The 21,191-nt window shown below is 31.3% G+C and overlaps 1 protein-coding gene across 1 annotated transcript in view; it reads right to left on the bottom strand.

Moving 5' to 3' along the window:
- The window catches only part of LOC149082613 (transmembrane protein 151B-like), a 239,275-nt gene extending 220,979 nt beyond the window's left edge, over positions 1-18,296 (bottom strand). The window contains exon 1 of the mRNA XM_089236884.1: positions 17,769-18,296. Coding sequence (XP_089093010.1) covers positions 17,769-17,801 — 33 coding nt within the window. The 5' untranslated portion in view covers positions 17,802-18,296. The remainder of the gene's footprint in view (positions 1-17,768) is intronic.
- Between the last annotated feature and the right edge of the window lie 2,895 nt (positions 18,297-21,191).

Here is a 21,191-nt window from a genome sequence, read left to right on the forward strand (position 1 = left end):
TGGATTGGATAGAATCGTGATTAACACTAGAAGTGCTGCACTATATACCCAGAAGGTCCGATGGTAGTCATATTGACTGCTGCTTCATTTTAGCACAGTAAATTTAATCACACTAAATATTTCTAATAAAAAACAACAAGCATTGTCCCACATGATTAATTTGTTAATTTTGAAGAAATTTGCATTTTCTTAAACATACAGGGTGTCCATAAAATGATTTTCTAACCATTAATATGAAAATTTAGAGGGCAACTGTGGACATGATTCACCATGAAAAAAAAGATTGATAATCATTGCATTCACATCACATCGTACATTGCTTCATTTTGATAACGTAAAATTCTGCCTGTCTGTCACGTTGCTAGAATATTTGACAGGTTGGTTTTAGGGCCAAGTATGCTATATTCATTGCGCATATGCGAATATCAATTTTTTTTTAATCAGAAATTTCTGCGTGATCCGGTCTATAGGGTCCTCTCTCCCAAATTTCTATTCACTAAAGAGAAAAAAAAAGGATTTATATCCCCGAAATGCAAGTCTATTAATTTCCTTGCAAAATTTTCATTTTTTGATTAATTATTTGAGTTTAGTTAATTCTTACGAAATATATTTTCTGGACGAAGTATATTTCCCTTTTTGTAACTGATTTTTCAATTAAAACTTGGCTACGCTGAATATCTTTTTTTGTTTAAATCAAGAAGTTCTCGTGAAAATGCCTTGTAATTTATTGAGATATTTAAATTGAAGGCTTCATTGGCAATATTATCTTAAGCTGTTTGGAATATGGCCAAGAGGTAGATTCTATAAAAAAATCTATTTTTTCATTAGATTTACCGTTGATCTCTCATTATTTTTCTTCTTTCAACGCCTCGTCAAAAGTATTTTTTAACTTTATCTGGTTTACAGCCAGACTTACTTATCATGCAAGCCTCAGCAAAAAACCACTGAATCTTAACATGGCCATATTACCCTCAGTAATTTTATTAGTTAAAAGATTCAGACGCTAATACTAATGGTATTTTCAATATGACAGAAGAATTCTTGTGATTATACCTCACATTGCTTAACATAAAACACCATTATTTTGTACATAAGATCTCAAATCTTTAAGTTATTGGCATCATAACTATCCATTTAAATTCATATATTTCTAATTAATCTATGTGCATGTTTATATTGTGTCTTACTCCTTCAATAAGAACTTCTCCTGCAGCAAGTCACAAAAAGTAACATTTAAATGCTAATGATACTCTTTCTATTATCTCAGCTAAGCAATGTTGAAAACAAAATCACGGTAGACATTTCTTCTAATAGTGTTTCGACTAATGGAATCAAAAGCATTCGAGAAATAAGAAGAGCAATCTGAGCTGTCTTTATCGGAAGCCATATCTTTATTACCCAAGGTGTCCATTCTTATCGTTGTTTAATAGCTAATTCCCAATCCATTTGTCTTATAGGAAACTTCCAATTACAAAAAACAAAATATTTTCGTTGTTGTCATCCAAGGAGTTGCTTAAGCAAAAAAAGTAATAAATTTATTAATCTACAAAACGTATATTTTTATATATAAAGTACCCGTATGTGTGTGAGAGACTTTCAAGTCATAATTAATAAAATTATCTTTATGCACTGACACATTTAGAAAAAGGTAATTCATGATTATACAACTTAACCTGGCCAGGTAAAAACATTTAATTTCGTGAATTTCAGGCATATCAGAAAATTCATCATTTCAACCAAAGTATAAGAGGGCACCTAAAAATTTATATCCAAGCACATTACGTTTTAATAACCAAACAAGATTTATTTATTCGCTTTTGGCCCACCTTGTATTAATTAATCGTATTTGTGCCATTATTTTGATTTCTATATAGAGTTTACATTTAAAAAAACTCATTATTACCGTTTCAAAGTACAACATTACACGTTTCAAGACCCGATTTTGTGCCTTAAACAAATTCAGCACGCTCTTAAATTCATATCTCATGGTTAAAGTACAGCAGAAAAGTAATTTAAATATCACACGATGTGTCTCTCTCATACAGTATACAGATACTAAAAATGGATTTGATGAAATTTTACGGTAAAAACGACTTAGTATAAAAAATTAAAAATAATGTATAACAATGGTACAACAATCTCCCCTAAAAATTACACTAGTCAGAATTATTTTTCTGGAATAATTTCGTGTAGGACCCCCTATTTTTGATCAGAAAAGGGTTTGCTCAACTTTAATTAGCTATAACTTGTACATTTTTGTCTTAATTTTTTTTTAACATTTCTGTGAATTAAGTTTTTTTACTAGAATTGATAGAAACCAGGGATCATGTAAAAAAATTATTTTATTTTATAAAATTTTAAAGGACTATTTTTTTATTAGTTAAGTGGCTTCTAGAATGACGGGTGACGACGCTTGAAAATTATTTCGTAATTCAAACTTTAATAAGGAATTATCTGTTGGACAAAACGATAAGAACGGACACGGAAAATGTCCATTCTTATATGGAACTTGTGGAAATTAGAGAAAATAAATCTAAACAAGGTTTTTTTAACGATTTCTCTGTGACAAATTCCTTTGGTCTGCTTAATGGAAAATTTTGTTTATTTCTTGCCCAGATCATAAATAATCGGCGATAAATCTTTTTCGAACAACAGAGAGAAAGAGGTGAAAAAACTTCCATTTCCACATGGGTAACCGATATTTGTCATTTGTTTTACGACGATCGAGATAATACTCGTATTTTTGTGAAGAAAGATGAACACGGGGTTTTGTGTTTGTCTCTTTCTACGAAATGAATTGGATGAAAAATAAAGAAAAATAAGAAATGTATGAAATAGATATTTTCGAAGCGGAAAGATTACTTCAAAGCTTAAATAAAATAGAAACACATCCACGGAAAACACTTTTCTTTTGAAACGTTGTTTATTTTCTGACACGTTGATATTGCGAGTTAATTTGTTATTGGAAATCGAAAATACACAAGAATGACTTTTCGAAAATAATAATTTCGAAATAAGAAAACAGTTAGTCACAAACAGTGAATTATGATGCAATTTGCATCATTTATGCAACTTAATTGTGAAAATTATTATGTCTATCAGAATGAGCGCTATATAGGTCTGAGTAGTGTCAGTATATTGAAATAACTTCTATGGGAAAATGTAAAATGCAATAAAAAAAACTCTACTTTTTCACTTGGTGGTTGAAAATTGAGCTATTCTTTTTATTTCATAAATCACTCTCCTATGATTTCATTAGAATATCCTAAAATTTCGGTTTTTTCGGATAAGCAGTTTTTTTGAAAAACTATTCAGAGTAAGGGAACGTTAATTATGATCACCCTGTATATAGATTCAATTTTGTGTCCACCAGTATGGATCGACAACGCTCTTTTGGATGGATTTTCTTTGTTTCGTGTAATTTACGTTGTTAATGTAGGAAACAAAATTGAAATTGAAATTTAAAAAAATGGAAATTTTTATAAAAATAAAAGAAAAAGAATTTATAAAGAAATTATAGTAAAAATAATAAATATGAATTTATAAAAAAGTTGTAGTAAAATATTAATTTATAAGGAAATTATAACAAAAGGAAGAAACATGAATTTATAACGAAATTACTATGCGAAAAATTAATTTTCTTAAATTTCTAAAAACTATAAAAAAATAAAAATCAAATTTATAGGATAATCACAAGAAAAATGAGAAATATGAATTCATAATAATTTTATCACTTGCATTAAATTTGTGCAAATTAATTGTCAAAATTAGTTTAAGTCAAAGCTGCTTTAAGTATGTATGTACCATGATCGGGAATAAAATTCATTGGGATGCTAAAAAATTAAGAAATAAAAATTTATATGAAAATTAAGAAATAAGAATCCATAAATAGTTATAAAATGTGAACTTAAAAGAAAATTAAGGAACACGAAGCTATAATGAAAACAAGAAATATGGAAATACAGTATAATGAAAACAAGAAATATGGAAATACAGTATAATGAAAACAAGAAATATGGAAATACAGTATAATGAAAACAAGAAATATGGAAATACAGTATAATGAAAACAAGAAATAAGAATTTGCAAGAAAATCACTATAAGAAAATAAAGAAAGATAAGTTTTTACATGAAAAAGGAAAAATTCGAAATTATAAGAAAATCATAAGAAAATGAGATTTTATAATAAAATTAATATAAGGAAAATAATAAATATAACTTCCTAAGTTGATTAATGTAAGAGAAATAAGAAACAAATTTATAAGATGATTATAAGAAAAATAAGAAATATGAATTTACGTTAATTCTATTCCACAATTTTAGCAATTGCATTAAATGTATAAATGCATGCAACTTAATTTTCAAACTTATAAAATTTATTGATATGTTTTCAAATGTAAAAAAATAAGTATTTGGAAAAGAAAAAAAGTACAATGATTTATGAGTGTTTACTCGAAAAAATTGATTTTTTTTTCCATCAAAACAGCAAGCGATGATATAAAACGCATGAAACTACCAAAGTAATCAATTACAAAAGATTAGTATCTGATATTAAGTTGATTGGCTTTCAGTACGCTGGTGGGTTTATTAGAAACTGCTTGGCTGTCACTTGGCTTTCTTTTTCACTTTCTTCGAGTAATTAATGAAGCATAAACTTCCACTAGAAGATTGATTTACAGTAATACCGCGCCAAACGTGTTTCGGGTAAAGTGAACTAACTCCTTGTTCAAAATTGATGACTTTTCACCAGTGAATGCTGTAGATATTACGAGTAAAGAAAAATAGCAGTTCATTGTTGTAAGTGTTGAAACTTGCCGAACTGTTATCATAACGCCATTTCTCATGACGGGAGCGACAATTATAATTTTTTCTTCTCCTCTCGAAAATTTATAGATATTACTTAGATATGTAACATGAAAAATAAAAGGAATAAAATAGTAGTTTTAATCTTACGTATTGAAGTTTTGGCATATAGAAGAAAAAAAAATGTTATCGTTGAAGGAATATTAGACCTTGATGTAAGAGAGAGCGAGTATGGGTGATAGTGTGTATATATTGTAAATGAGTTCCCATAGAAACATCGAGGGTCGAAATCAAAACACAAAGAAGGCCTTCGGTCACCACGAGAACGCGGAAAGTCCTTTTTAGTCTTTGGATGTCAGTCCAAGTCTAGTTGGCTCTGTAGTGGACGGCTGCCAAAATATCTGGCTCCCAGGAAATTGCCCCCTTCCATGAGCGAATTGATACAGTACTTCCATTTTTAAATATTTTTATTTTTATTATTCAGCCGAAAAAAAAATGAATCTTTTGTCCTTGAGATATATCGTCTTATGAAACATGTGGCGGAATTAGTAAAAGTATTGCCATATTATTCAAGCTATAAGCTGCTAAAAATCTTATTTTAAAGTTTTGTGGCTCTGACGAATTTTCGACTCTTACGTTAATTTTTGTTTGAAAAACAATTTGAACATTATCGAATAACATTCAAATGATAAGTAATTTCAGCTTTTACATTATTCATAGTAGGTTCTGATTATTAAGCAAGTATTTTCTAAAAATAAAATTGTTTATAGAATACAATCAAAAATGTAAGAAATACAAGAAAATTGTCGATTACGTTCATTTTTTTAATTAATTTTTTTCAATTACGACGCTTATGTCCGTGCGGTGCGGACACATGTCAATATATACAATTACATAAATATGGTAGTCCAGGCATACTCTAAAAAATCCCCCATTTATATTCTTTTGTTGCTTTTTTCTTTTATAAATACAGTTGAACTGTGTTATAACGACATCAAAGATTCAACGTAATTTTGACGCTGTAACCGAGTTGTCATTGCAACCGAAGTCCACGGTTTTCAATGATTCACGGTTCTATAAGACCTTTCAAGTACGACAAATGCAATCAGTTGCAATCAAATATTTCGTATGAAGTTGTTGTTCATTATGAATAGGGTGGCCATATTTTTTAGCGAGGAAAATACGAGATATATTGCCAATTCTAGCCAAAATTGTTACCAATTGTCGGAGGAATTGCCATTTATTGCGTATTGATAACTCTTGGAGAGAAATGAAGTGAAGTATTCAGGGAATTTTATTCACTGAAGAAAAAAGTTAAACACGTGGGTGTGTGTGTGTGTATTCCTGATGTATGAGATGAACATTTACATTTATATCCATTAAAATATAATTTATAAACTTCGCAAAGAGTATCTCCATCCCCGAATTCAGAAATCTTATGCATTGAATTAAGCTTCATTGGGGAAATCGAACATTTTTATAAAATAAAAAAGTCGTGCAAAATTACGGGAAAATTAAGAAATGTTCCCTTTTAATAAGCAAGTCTGAGTGCCGAACATGTAATAATTTTGTTTTTCTTCAGGTATCAATAGAACCGAAAACGTACATTGCCCCCCACCCCACCCCAAGGTGATCAGCCCTAGATCTAGGAATTTCCTTCGAAAGCTATAAAAGTGTCATTATATCTGAGTTCGTAAGATTTTCATCGACATTATAAGCAAACCTCATTAACATAGTTTTCGAAGAGAATCACAGACACCAGGTATTGTTAAAACCGAGGTCATTGTAACCGAGTTTAAATTTATTTATAACATCAGTTGAACTGAATTAAAACCAAACATTCGATTAAAAGGCGTAAAAAATACGTTTTAAAAGAAATGCGGTTTTTTTTAAATTTATTTTTATTTCTATATATTTTTTTAATTTATTTTTATTGCTATATATATTTTTTAATTTATTTATTACTATATTCCTATAATTGAACCGTACTCTAGAGATATATTAGTTAGCAGCGTTTGAGTTTTTTTCTCTTAATAAAACTCATTAAAATATTGATGAGTGCGTAGGAGTGCTAATTAAATTCTGGAAATGCATTGAATGTAACGTATCAAAAATATAATGCTTCAAAGTTTCAAAATTCATCATTTTTACTGCGGAAAATTTTTTTTCTATTAAATCAAAATACATATTAAAAATTAAAATATCATTTTTGATAAGTTTCACTTGATGTGTTGGTATCTAGAAATCGGAATTGTACATTATTTATTGGGGAAAAAAATCCTGAAGAAAATGGAAGTAGATTTTTCTGTGTGTGTTTATACATTCTTTTTCTAAAGAAACCAAAGATTACTATTGATAATATAATTATATATTTGATTTCAAGATGAAGTTTATTTTTTTAATTACTAAATCTCGTATTTGCTGTATATTTTCTGCTATGTTATTGGAAATTCAATCTTTTCAAAAATATCTGAGAAGTAAATATTAGAAATTATGACTTCCTGGAGAAGAAAATTTCTTTAAAAAATACACGTAATATCAAAATCACGGAATATATTTCTCATTAAGTGTTAATATTTTTCTATAAGTTCAGTTTAATGTTCATTTGGCTTGGCTCGGTGCTTTTATAAAATTAAAAATTCAACTAAATGTTTCTTATTACAATGCAGAAAGCAGACACAAGCATAAAAATCATTACATCCACGCGAAATAACCAATTAATACTTATGTTCAAAATAAAACCATTTCGTCGCCCATTACCGTCGATAACCAATGGCAATAGTATAGGAAATCTCACTGTATAATGATTTGATCTTGCTTTATCAAATACCTTGATTTCGAATTTAATCGTCTAATCTAATAAGCAGAAATGATTCTGAACTTGTTCCAAATGACTTTCGTAACATTTTAAGTGAACATTTAAATTTTGTGCCTTTCAAAACGGTATTTTACCTATTTCTGGCATCTTTTTTTCATTAGTGTGTAGAAATTTTATTTGGCAAGTTCACTTGTATAATGAAGATAATTACAATAAAATATATAGGGTGATTATAATCAAAGTTTTCGTACTCTAAGTAGTTTTTCTCAAAAACTGCTTATCCGAATACAGCCAAATTTTTAGGATATCTTGAGGAGACCATGTAAGGAATATTTATGAAATTTAAAAAATAAAGTTGAATTTTTTTCAATTAACGCTTTTTTATTGCATTTTACATTTTCCCATGGTCCATATAGCGTATAAAACAAGTTCAATGGAGTACGTCAACCAGAACGGGCGCTGTTGTCACTACTCAGACCTAGTGACGTCTCCTCTGAGTACTATGACCTCTCGTTCTGGAGGACGTATCCCATTGAAACTTGGTATATACGCTGTGGTCCATGAAGGAAAAGAAAAATCAATAATAAAAGCTCCGCTTTTCCACCTAGTGGTCGAAAATTGAGGTTTTTTTTCATAAATCTTTCTCTCTTATGATTTCATTAAGATATCCTAAAAATTAGCTGTACTCGGATAAGCGGTTTTTGAGAAAAATTACTAAAAGTACGGGAACTTTTATTATGATCACCCTGTAAAAAATGGACCTGGATGAACTTGTTTCAAAAGAAAATAGGAATTTTTCAACATTGTACGTAAACTTTTAAATTTTAATTCTAAAGAAGTTATTCGCGCGACCTCTGTCGAGGAGGTCTGAGATCTCATTTCCATCATTGATGTTGAAAATTTCTCTACGGGTGAGTTCACCAGTACTATCACAAAGTACGTAAAAATTATTCCCTAATGCCTATCCTCCCTCAGGGCTGGATAAATTTCAAAAAATTTTCATGTCTGGTCGGGTATGCAAACTTAAAATAACAGATGTCCAATCAATAGTTTACACTTCCGAAAAAATTATCACTGGATGATTTACTTACTTCAGAAAATTTTTAAAAACAAATCGATATATTTTCATAAATCAAAAATATCGAAAGTGCTATAAATTTGTTTTGAATAATCCAAGAGAAATATGAAAATTCAAAAGGACTGTAGTCATCCAATTAAATATTTAAAATTAGTCATAGTGCTAATTCATGACTTTCCAAGTCTGTTGGCGACGGAAAAGACGTCACCAGGTTACCTTGCGTATAGAATCATAGCCGATTTACGGTACGGAATCAGACGGCATGCCAGATCACGAGACTCAAATACCGGGACAAATCTTGTTTAGTCAAGAACAGAGTCATCTTGAAAAAAACATTTTCAGAAGACATTACAAGGTCAAATTGTAACGCAATGGTTAAAATTACACTAAAATCCTGATCCTTGTTCAGTGTTAGTTAGTTCAGTGTTCTTCAAACTTTTTCCTCATTATAGATCACTGAAATGAAGTGAAAATTCTCGTGAACCTTCTTATATGGAATAAATAATTTTCGAACCGGTGAAAAAAAAGAATATTAGGATGAAAGTTTATTAACTTCTGACTCATTATATTTCATATTTCCATACTTTGCATAAGAAACTGCTTACATGAGAAACTGCTTAGAGCTAGGAACCTTACTGTCACTTATTGAATAAAATTAAATTACCACATCAACAGTAAAATTATTGTTGGCTTTAAACCGATGTGTAGAATGAAAATGACAAATGTGTGGTATGAAATTACTTTTTTTTTGTTATATTCTGCATACTGGTGTAAATTTTACGCACCGAAACGGTTACTATGGTTTCTTTTTTTATGGTCCCAAAAAATTCGGCAGTAAACATTAAAACATACTGACCAATATTTTATCTGACAAATTTTATGCTGTTAACATATATTATCACAAACATTTTATTCGTTTTCATGCTGCACACTGGTTTGGAACTGGCTTCACTATAAAAATTATAACATATTTTTATGCAGAAGAGAAATGCGTCAAAAATATTTTCTACAATTTTTATCCCTTCGAATACTTTACACACTGTATGATAGGGCCATAAAATATATAATTTTTTTGGAAAAATATATTTTTTACGTTTTTATGGAAACCAAGGTGTATTTTCTCTTTCGTGAATACCATCAAGATATACAATTTTGCTTGACGTGAGGTTTCCCGTTTTCCAGAACAGCCCAGTTGCAGTATATGGGAGCCCATGATCGTGCCGGGCTGCTGAATGTTAAGACCATGCAGAGAGATCAAAACACGTTGACTGTACATTTGTATCATCGGTGCTTGAGAAGAAATTTCTGTGAAATTTTCCGTAAGCGTGCAGTAACACACGCTTCTTTCTCTCATAGAAGAGAGGGAACCACATACATATAACCGAAAGTATGAGAACATATCTCATGGCTTTTTATGTCAGTTACTTTTGGTGAAATAGAAAGTGTTCTTGCAAAATAACAGAAAATGAAGCTTAGTCGATGAAAAAATTAAAAAAATACGAAAATGTACTCTTTTTTTTTTTGTCTTTTTATTTATACCGCGTCAGACACGTGGTCGAAAAAATATATGCCATGGGACATGTCGGGCAATAGATTTGTCCAGCCCGGTACCTCTTTATCGATATTCTCACAATAGGATCTTAGAATACCACACCAGTTCCTGAACGCAAACTTTATTTTATATCTAAGAAAAAAAAACGAACATTTTCGGCTTCACGTTATCCTCTCGAGCCAGCGTTACTTATGAAAATAATAAAGATAACACTGAGATATATTTTGCAAAGACTATATCGCTAGGAGAACAAGATATTTTTCCTCAGACATGCGTATATGTTTCCCATGGAGACTATAAAAAAAAAGGGGAACTACATGGAAAAGGTACTTTCTCTTGGGCTTATATTTACTGTGCGCTAGACTTTGAAAAACACGACTGGGGCCCAAACAAGGGAAATATAAACACAACCGTGAGAGGAAGATGTTATTTGTTTGTTTATGTGCGATGCCAAGACACTTTCTTATCTTCCATAGAAGAGGAGAAAACCACATAAATATAACCGAAAGTATGAGACCGACCACATCCCAAGGATTTTTATGCCAGTTACTTTACATGAAATCGAAGGTGTTCTTCCAAAATAACAGGGAATGAAACTTTGATGAATCAGGAATCTTATAAACACTATTGTGTGGTATATTATACAGAGTGACTTCATAATTAAACTTGTCACATTTTACTGGCGAACCGTTGATCCTTAAAGGCATATTCCCACTATGAAAAAATATCCAAATAACTTGTAGATCTCAGACACGTCATTTATATTTCAAGGGGTTGTGTACAGGGTGATTCAGAAAATATGGGAAACACTTTAAGAGGTGATAGCACCCACCATAACAAACAATTTTCATCGAAGAATACATGTTCTAACATGAAACGCAAACGCGGCAGCGCGTTTCGGAACGGCCGCTCCGCAAACATTAAAACGGCATTCCTGTTGAAATTTATTGGCAGAAAAAGAACGACGTGTATGCAAATGTAACCTGGGAAAAAAGAAGAAGCCGTATAACGTCACAATGAATAAAAGGCACGGCCGCCAACTCTGTGAAGTTATTCCAGCGTGCAACCGTTATAACAGTTGTAACGTACGGAATAAGGGCGCACTTTGGTAATACTGCAAAAGCAGACATGCATACGGTTTCTTCTTCTTCCCTAGGTTACATTTACATGCACGGTGTGTTCTTTTTCTCCAGATAAATTTCAACAAGAATGCCGTTTTATCGTTTGCGGAGCGGGCGTTTGGAAAGACACTATAGCTTTTGCGTTTCACGTTAGACCATGCATTCCTTGGTGACCATTGTATATATTAGTATGTACTATCACCTCCTAAAGTTTATCCCATCTTTACTGAATCACCCTTTAGTTATTAAAACATGGAAACTAACATTCGCTAAGATATTTTAATTCAAAACCAGAGAAAAATTGGGTATGACATCTTAAACTGTTTTACGTTAGTTTATACTGTTCTTTTCCCAACATTTTACAATTTTTGAATTCAAATATCTCAGTATATTCAAATATTATCTCTCATATTGCACTTGGGAACGCGGAATTTATTTAGTTGGTCTCGAGAGAAACGAGGCAACAACTTTCCAATTATGTTTTTTGAAGACAGGATGTCCGTATTAAAAAAATTAATTTCAATATTTTGATACCTGTACGACCCCTTGCAGTATGAATGACTTATCTGAGTCCACACGTCATTTGAATAACTTTTCTAATTGGATGTATGCCGCTCTTAGATCAACGGTTCACCAGTAAAATGCGGCATGGTGAATAATGGAATCAACCTGTATATTACATTTAAGATATTGTATAAATTAATATTCTCCATAATATCTTCGAAACGAAAAAAAAATTACAGTTTTTGAGCGAGTTCGTTCCTGAACTAATTAATATAAATGCTTTGATATTATATAAAAGAATTAAAAAAAACTTTCAATGTTAAATTAATTCTCATTTTAAACTCAGCGAAGAGAAAATTATTTTCCATTGCTGAAACCGTAACTAGTTCGCATTTGACCCACGGGAAATCGATAGCAGAGGAAACCTTTATTAAAAGAAATACCAACGTTTCTGCAAAACGAGAATTTAAAAAAAATGGAAAAGAGAGAAAGATAAACCTTTTAAATTAATCACAGAAGTCTATCAGTTCTTTAATGAAATTTTACGCTCCTGTCTCTTGACTTGGATAAGGAACGATCCGGAATGCGTCGGGCAATACGGGGCACAGCCAAACACTTTAATAGCTGGGGGCTGAGAAACGATAGCGAGGGAGGTACGCAAAAAAAAATTTGGAAATTTTTAATTTAAAAAAATTGAACTTGCAGTCAATCATTGGTTTGAACGATGCACTTATTTACCATTAAAACCGTTTCTTTATTTTTTTTTCCAATCACTGTTTCGCGTATGAAGGGCGTACACACGGGCAAAATGAGGCTTCACAATGGGTTCCATTCGATCCGAGCAAGGTGTTTCAGGTATAAAATTTATCAATACACACCTACATGATAAATTCGTAGGTTGCTCATATCTCTTTTATAAAATTACGGGAAACCAGAATCCTTACAGGATTTTGCCATTTTTCGGAAAAAAAATTGTCAAATGCAAGTAAATTTGATAAATACGTATAACGAAAAAAATTTGTTAAAGGCAACAACTCTAGTTGTCAAATTACAGCGAAATAAATTGTCAAAAACATTAGTTTATTTCATTAAAATAATCTCAATTTCTTACTTCGAAAATTAAAGCAAGCTTTGGTGAAAAAAAAAAAGCAACGAAAAAACGGAAGTTTTAGAAAAAAAAAAGGTTGGGACATCCAAAATTTCAAAATGTCCCGTAAAATACGGGTCATGCGGTATCCATATACCGCAAGAGGTAAAAGTAATATACAAATTTCTGACTCACAAGAGGCAAGAATACCGAATACCTAGCCTGCGGACTGTAAAGGTTGTGCACCTCTGGCTTATATACTCTAAATGTTAATAAATTCACTTTGTAATCCTTGTTAATGAGAAATTTTATCATATCAAAAATCAGTATTAAATTGGATAATTGCTGTGGTAGAAAAACCAAAGTTAATCGAATAATTTGCTTAGTTAATGAATCTGTATTATCCTGATTGTCATCATAAATGAGGTTTAAATATTAGGTTACCATTGTTTGACCTCCAGAAATTTGAGGTATGTGAGTTAAATTTCAAATTATGTTGGGATGAAAAATAATAATAATCGTAACTGTTTAATTGTTTATTGTATTAAAGTGTCATCATATGTTTGAGTAGTTCCTTTGTGTTTCTCCAGTACCGATGCACTGGCATCATCAGAAGATGTTTTTGGTAAACTTTAGAAACGTATGCACAGAGTATATAGATATTTTGCTTCTATGATCGCGTGACGAAGGCTTTGGGTAAGGGCAAAAATGTAGATGTTGTTTACCTTAATTTCCAGAAGGCATTCAATCGGGTCCAACATGGTAAACTCTTGAAGCGTTTACACGAGATTAGGATAGGGGGCAACACTTGCTGAATTGGATAGGATCGTGGTTAAGAGATAGATCGCAACGAGTTATGGTAAACGGGGAATTCTCTGGCTAGACAGGCGTCACAAGTGGAGTTCCTCAAGAAAGTGTCCTTGTCCTTATCGATAAACTCGATCACGGTATCGATGGGATTGCTAGCGAATTCGCAGATGACGTGAAGCTAATGCGGATAATCGGGAATCAAAACGATTAGGAGTTGCTCCAGACCAACTTAAACAGGATTGGAGCATGGGCAAATGAATGGAGCATGACGTTTAGCGTTGACAAGTGTATGGTCGCTCATTTTGGTTCGAACAACCCACGGTTCTCTTACAAGTTGAAAGGCGTCACTATCCCGGATGCAACTAGGGTCACCGATTTGGGAATTCTCATTTATGAGCGGCTTAGGTTTTCTGAACATTGTTCAACGGTGGTCAAAAAATGGAATAGAATCGGTTTCATTTCAAAAAGGTCTCTTTGCGTTCTCCTAACTTCATTCTTCCGCTTTTCCGAGACTTAGTTCGTCCTGGACAGGAGTATGCTGTAATGTTTTGAAGACCATACCTACGAAGGGACATAGACTTGGTTGAAGAAATGCAGAGAAAAGGAAGAGAGACTTCATTTTTTGAATATGTTTACATTGGATGAACGCAGGTGTCGGGGAGATATGATCGAAGTGTTCAAAATTTTCAACGGGATTTATAGGATGGACCATTAATTATTAGTACATCGTTAATCGACTGCTTTTACAAGGAGACACCAGTATCGATTGGTGAGAGACAATGCGAGGTTATGGTGTCGCAGGGAATTTTTCTCTGATAGTATTGTTAATAAATGGAATAGTTATTCCACGGGGATAGTAAATTCTAACACAATTGACGCATTTAAAAAGAAATAGGGTAAACATGTTGGAGTAAATCGAGAAGCTATCCATACTTAGAATAAGACAACCATAAGTATTTTTTATGGGCGTTGTATATTTTATCGTGTATATATGTTGTTTGTAATTGCATTTTCTATTCTGTTGCTGTATTTTTTAAATATATGACATCCATATTTGCATGGGCATCTTTTTCTCAGCCCCTTCGTTGGGTATTTTGCCTATTGTGGCGTTGTTTTTCTATTTGTATTTATTAATTGACACAATAAAAATTTGTGGAAAAATGCTAATTTTCGGTGCATTGTTACAAAGTTTCCAGATCTGAAAACATCTGTTCATGATATTTCGTATAATATTTTAATTATACAGGGTGGGCATGTATATTCCACTTTTAGTGTATTTTCAAAAGCCAGGCGGGCAACGGCTCCCCCTGCTTCCCCCCCCCTCCAAATGACGGGCCTGCCCTCTCAACGTGGTTTGCGACACCATGCTCCAATGTAATTTTTGTTCCTCTTGATGTCTACTAACAACCCTCTGAGTTTGTCGGTCCATTAACAGGACACCCTGTACATATCGTTACAACCGAGGCCATGATAACGCAGTTTGTATTTTATTTTCTGGTTTTCAGACTGAAAGGTGTAGCAATCGGGATCACGTCTATGAGTATATTTTCAGAGCAAAATTTATCGCTGATTTTTCCCCTTTCCGAGATCCCCTTCCCCTCCCCATCATGAAACATTTTACGGTAATATTTTATTAATGAATAATAAAAACCGTCATTTTTCATTTTTTTGATTTATTTACTCATCTCTCATCAAAATTACTCAAATAAATGGATTATCGCTCAGGACATTTGTTGAAACTGAAATAAGCAGTAAAATGTTTTAGTTAAAAAATTTTAAATTAGTTAGTTTTAGTGGTTGGAATTTTTTAACGAAGTGATGTCTTTCGAAATTATTTCGCTTTGTTTTATTGAATTGATGCAGATTAAAATCGGCGTGGTTTTTTTTCAATGTAGAAATGTACTGTAATTATTGTTCATAAAAATAAAATCAGCTGAAATTTATCGTTCGATAGGATTATATTCATTTAATTGACTAATGAGATTAACTGCCCGTTATTTTTGTTATCTTTCGGTATTTTTGTTTTGAAATATAATTATTTCGAAAACGTTTTTTACTCCTGTGACGAATAAGAATTATGCAAATCAAAGGTATTAGTTTTTATTAAATATTTCTTATAATTAGTTGAATTTTCGTGAAAAACTAAAAATATTTTGTAATATTTCTTGTGCGCTGAGCATGTACTATATACAGGGTGTCCTGTAAGTGCTAACGCGGCCTTTATCTCATCAACTGTCCGTTCTAGAGGTATGATTCCTGATTAAGTTGAGAAATGGTCAGAAGGCGTTCAAAAATTACCCTGCAATAGTTTTTGAAGTGAAAATACAGTGTGTCACTTGTATCTTCTCTTCTCCGGTCCACAGAAAAAAAAACCCATGTTTCCAAGTGCAATATTCGCTAGGATATTTTTAATCGAAAATTGGAGAAAAAATATGAATGAACTGCAAAAACTAACGGACAACGCTGCTTTCCTTAATTTATGCTATCCTTTCCCAACTTTTCTCTGATTTTTGAATTCGAATGTCTCAACGAATATTGCACTTAGGAACTTGGAACTGTTTTTTGTTGGCCTCAGAAGAGACAGGACACCAACTTCCTCATTGGAAGTTAGAAGACGTGGGCCGTATAAGTATTTGGATTTTTGTGACACCCTGTGTTTTCACTCTCAAAACTGGTGCAGGGTAATTTCTGAACGCCTTTTGAGCATTTTTTAAACTGGGATCATGCTTCTACGACGGATGGTTGATGAGGTAAAGGCCAAATCAACACTTACAGGACACCCTGTCTCACGCATAAGATCTGACGAAGAAATATATCAGAGCGTGTAGGGAATATAAATAACGTTATTAGTAATTATGACTATCATAAGGAAAATAAAATGAACGAACATGTAATGTTTTGCATGTGTTTTCACTGCAGTATTGTTCACATTGCAAAAATGCGTACATTACGTGGTATACGGATGTTTATTACTCTATATTTCATTCATGTCATGTTTGTAAAGTTGTCAATAATCCAACACAGTGGTCTTTGCAATTTATCGGGAAAAAATGATAATTTAATCTTTTTATACGACTGCAAACTGTCATATGGCAATACAGTGTAACGCAATAGTACATTTAATAAAAATTATAAAAACTTTCATATCGAAAGTACTTTTGCTTTTTTTTTCGAACCATCCTGAGAAAACTACGCATTAAATAAATAGCTATGTAATAATTCAAAGTAATTGCAGTTAAACCAGCAAAACTTTTTTCAAAACATTTCTTCAAAATTTGAATTAAAGTTCTTTTTTTTCAAATATTTTACCGAATTTATATAAATTAATAATCATCAATAAAATTACTTATTTAATTACTGTCAGCACAATATACTTTGGATGTACTATATCTAACACGAAATTACACCAATATTTCACATATTATATACTATAAAACATTTTCTCTTTTCATTCTGAAAATTCAAATTCATAACGATAATTATTGAATCACGAGTTTCACAATTCTATTATCGAGTCAACTATGAAACTTATCACTCTTTCCGAATAAAGGAACTTCTGAAATTACAAATAAAGCAGTTTTCACGTATAATTGATTCAGAAAAAGTTTTTCAAATGATGAAATATATTTATAGATTATTTCATTTACTTCTCATCCATTAATTAAATCAACCTGTGATATTTCTGTCAAAAAATTAGATAATTTAAAATTAAAAAAAATAGTAATCAGGTAATGACAGGAAAATAATCAATTATCGAATAAAAGTTTGATGTAACCGAAGATTCAAATTAACTTCTTCCAGATCCGCGTTGTGACTGGATATTTTACAGATTATATAATTCAATTCTCACCCTCTAATTAAATCAACCTGTGATATTTCTATCAAAAATTGCATCAGTAGTCTAAAATTAAAAATAATAATAATAAAGTGACGGCAGAAAGAAATATAATCAATCATTGAGTATAACTTGAATGAATATGAAGATTCAAACTAACCTCTTCCAGATCCTCGTTGACAGCGACACTCATGTCTTCGGCTGTTCCAGATGCAATAGCAACACTTTGAACATCATGAAAACTGAAGGAAAGTTTTTTTCATATACACGTTATCCATAACCAAGGTTGTAGTTCATTCTAACGGACGCAAATCGAAGAAAATCAACTCAAAAGACGCGTTTTATATTAGAAAAAATACCTAAAAGCAAAGTATATATAAAAAATAAATATCATCAACAATCTTGAAGACAACCTCTTCTACACAATTTTCAAGCAGTGGTTCTCTTCTCGCACGAGACCAAGATGAAACTCCAATTAAAGGTTTACATCATATCTTAAACAGAAGAGAAATAAATAAATAAATATTCAGTTTTCGTGTTTATTCTTTCGTTGCCACAGTTAATGGTTAGGTGGCCATAACAATTCCGCAAGGTAGTCAATCTCGGGTAATTCTGGACGCGCGTGCCGAAAACATCCTTTCCGCTCTGAATAGACGCATGCATCTGATTGCTCAGATGGTCGAAGTATAACCAACAACCTTGTGTGGTGTTTCGAGCTCGTGATAAACATGAGGAGCTATTGTATCGCCATCTTCCGGGACATTGGAGAGTCTCCTTTCTCATCAGGGCCGGGAAGTCGATTTCAATGTTTGTTTGAAGGAACGTATAGTTATAAAAATAAAAATTAATGTAAATTTACACTGTATTCACACGGTGTTCATGGAAATGCCAAAAAAAATTCACAATGAACGAATGTGTTTCATGAATTGGTGGATGAAGTAATTTTAAAATAACTTCTAAAAAATATTTAAGAATTCGTGAAAGAAATAATTTCAGAATTAATGAGAAACAAGGAATAAGGTGAGAATTAATGGAAACAATTTACAGAATCAATGGAAAAAGTTCAGAATTACCAATTGAGATAGTTTCAGAATTATGAAAATAAATAATTTCTGTTTATGGAAAAATAACTTCGGAATTATCAAAAGGAATAGATTCGGAATTATCAAAAGGAATAGATTCGGAATTATCAAAAGGAATAGATTCGGAATTATCAAAAGGAATAGATTCGGAATTATCAAAAGGAATAGATTCGGAATTATCAAAAGAAATAATTTCGGAATTATCAAAAGAAATAATTTCAGAATTATCAAAAGACAATTTCAGAATTATAAAAATAAATAATTTAAGAATTAAAAAAATGAATAATTTAAGAATTATCAGAAGAAATAATTTCAGAATTATAAAACTAAATGATTTCAGAATTATTAAAGGAAATAAACTCAACATTATAGAAAGAAATAATTTCACAATTATTAAAGGAAATAAACTCAACATTATAGAAAGAAATAATTTCACAATTATCAAAATACATAATTTCAGAATTATGAAAATAAATAATTTCAGAATTATGAAAATAAATAATTTAAGATTTATAAAACTAAGTAATTTCAGAACTATCAAAAACCATAATTTCAGAATATTTTATAATTCTGAAATTATTTTTTTGATAATTTTGAAATTATTTCTTTCGATAATTTTGAAAGTATTTTCTTTGATAATAATTATCAAAAGACATATCTGAAATTATCGAAAGAAATAATTTTAAAAGAAAAAATATAAAAAGAAATAATTTCAGAATTATAAAAAAATAATTTCAGAATAATAAAAAGAAATAATTTCAGAATTATAAAAAGAAATAACTTCAGAATTATAAAAAGAAATAATTTCAGAATTATAAAAAGAAATAATTTCAGAATAATAAAAAGAAATAATTTCAGAATTATAAAAAGAAATAATTTCAGAATTATAAAAAGAAATAATTTCAGAATTATAAAAAGACAGAATTTCAGAATTATAAAATGACAGAATGAAAAAATAATGTGTGAGAAAAGTAAAATTCTCTCTCTCTCAGAAAATATATCACCCCCGGTTGTCTCGGAGCCCTGGACTTCATTGTCTTAGCACACCCGTTAAGATGCCACTGTGTGAATCTAGATCATAGTTTCCCTACCTTTTTTTGTTCCATCGCTCCCTTCTTCAGAAATGTTTTTCTCCCATCGCCCCAAACGCATTCTAACCCATAGGATCCTATGTTATACCTGTATCCCTGGAACATTCCATCGCCTCCAAGGAGGTGTTTACGCCCACGTTGGGAATCACTGATCTAGATTCTACAGTATGACTTGCTATCCCTCGGGATTCATAGAAATTTTTCGTTTCGGCCCGCTATGTCTGGAATGTTTAAGAGACCCCTAACCATGAAGTGTTTATCGTTTCTTTTGCAATATAGCCCATGATGCAGTGAAGCAAACAAAACAAATCTGTGTATATCGGGTTTTCATTATAATAAATATTATACAAAACATAATGTAAAAATACTGTAAAATACAAAAAACGGAGAATAATACATTATCTTCTGAATAACATGTTATTTTCTTCGAATTTCCAAACATACATCATAATTTTTTTTTGGAAAAAATTAAAAGAAAATATTTTCTGTTCTTGAAGTAAATACGTAAATGAAAACAGAGTGAAACCTCGCTACAACGATACTCGATACAATGATAAATTCCTCTGCAGCGATATTTTTTTCAGTTCTTATTTGGAATTGCTCATAGTCCAATGTTATACTTCTCTCGATACAACGATATATCCTTCCCTACGATAAATACCTCTATAACGATATTATTAGGAGTTTTCTGAAAAACCGCGACACAACGATACATTTTTTAATATTTTGTTCAAATTCGTTTTGAATTTTATTTTCTTCGTCACTTATTTTCGTCCTTCTGAAAGCGTCTAATAACATAGAAAGTTATCGATTTCCACCACTTTCTGTGCAGGACATGAAAGTGCGATACAGTAAACAGCTTCACAGGGGCAATGCATGCAACCGAATTTCCATTAATAAACCAATCAATTATAATTTTTCGTGGCGGATACATATTTATATTCATAAATGCACATTTTCTGGTGGCACTGATAATGCCGATTTGAAAAGATAGTAACAGCAGCATAAATTTGATGGCACGTGAAGATGATGCAGCTTCTCGAAATAACGATAATCCTTCTACAACGATAATCACTCTACAATTATATTTTTACTTGGTCCACAGAGTATCGTTGTAAGAGATTTTCACTGTATTCTTATTATATTCATGTCAAACTTGAAATTGAGTTTTGAAATAAATTTATGTTGTAATAATGAGAACGCAAAAAAATACACAAATTTTCCATAGTATTCCCTATCAACTATTGATTATTATGATCACAACAACATATTATTATACAGGTAAAACAGTAATACATATAATAGACAGTCAAAACGTCATACAAATTTGTTCACCGAGAAAGAGTTGTCCGAATGGAACGAAATTTTATATATATGTGAGTGTACAACGTTGATATATGTAAGTGATTA

The sequence above is a fragment of the Pholcus phalangioides genome, unplaced genomic scaffold (genome assembly GCF_987345545.1).
Source record: "Pholcus phalangioides strain wild (caught in Gottingen) unplaced genomic scaffold, Ppha-v1.0 ptg000009l_1, whole genome shotgun sequence".
Taxonomy (NCBI): Eukaryota; Metazoa; Arthropoda; class Arachnida; order Araneae; family Pholcidae; genus Pholcus; species Pholcus phalangioides.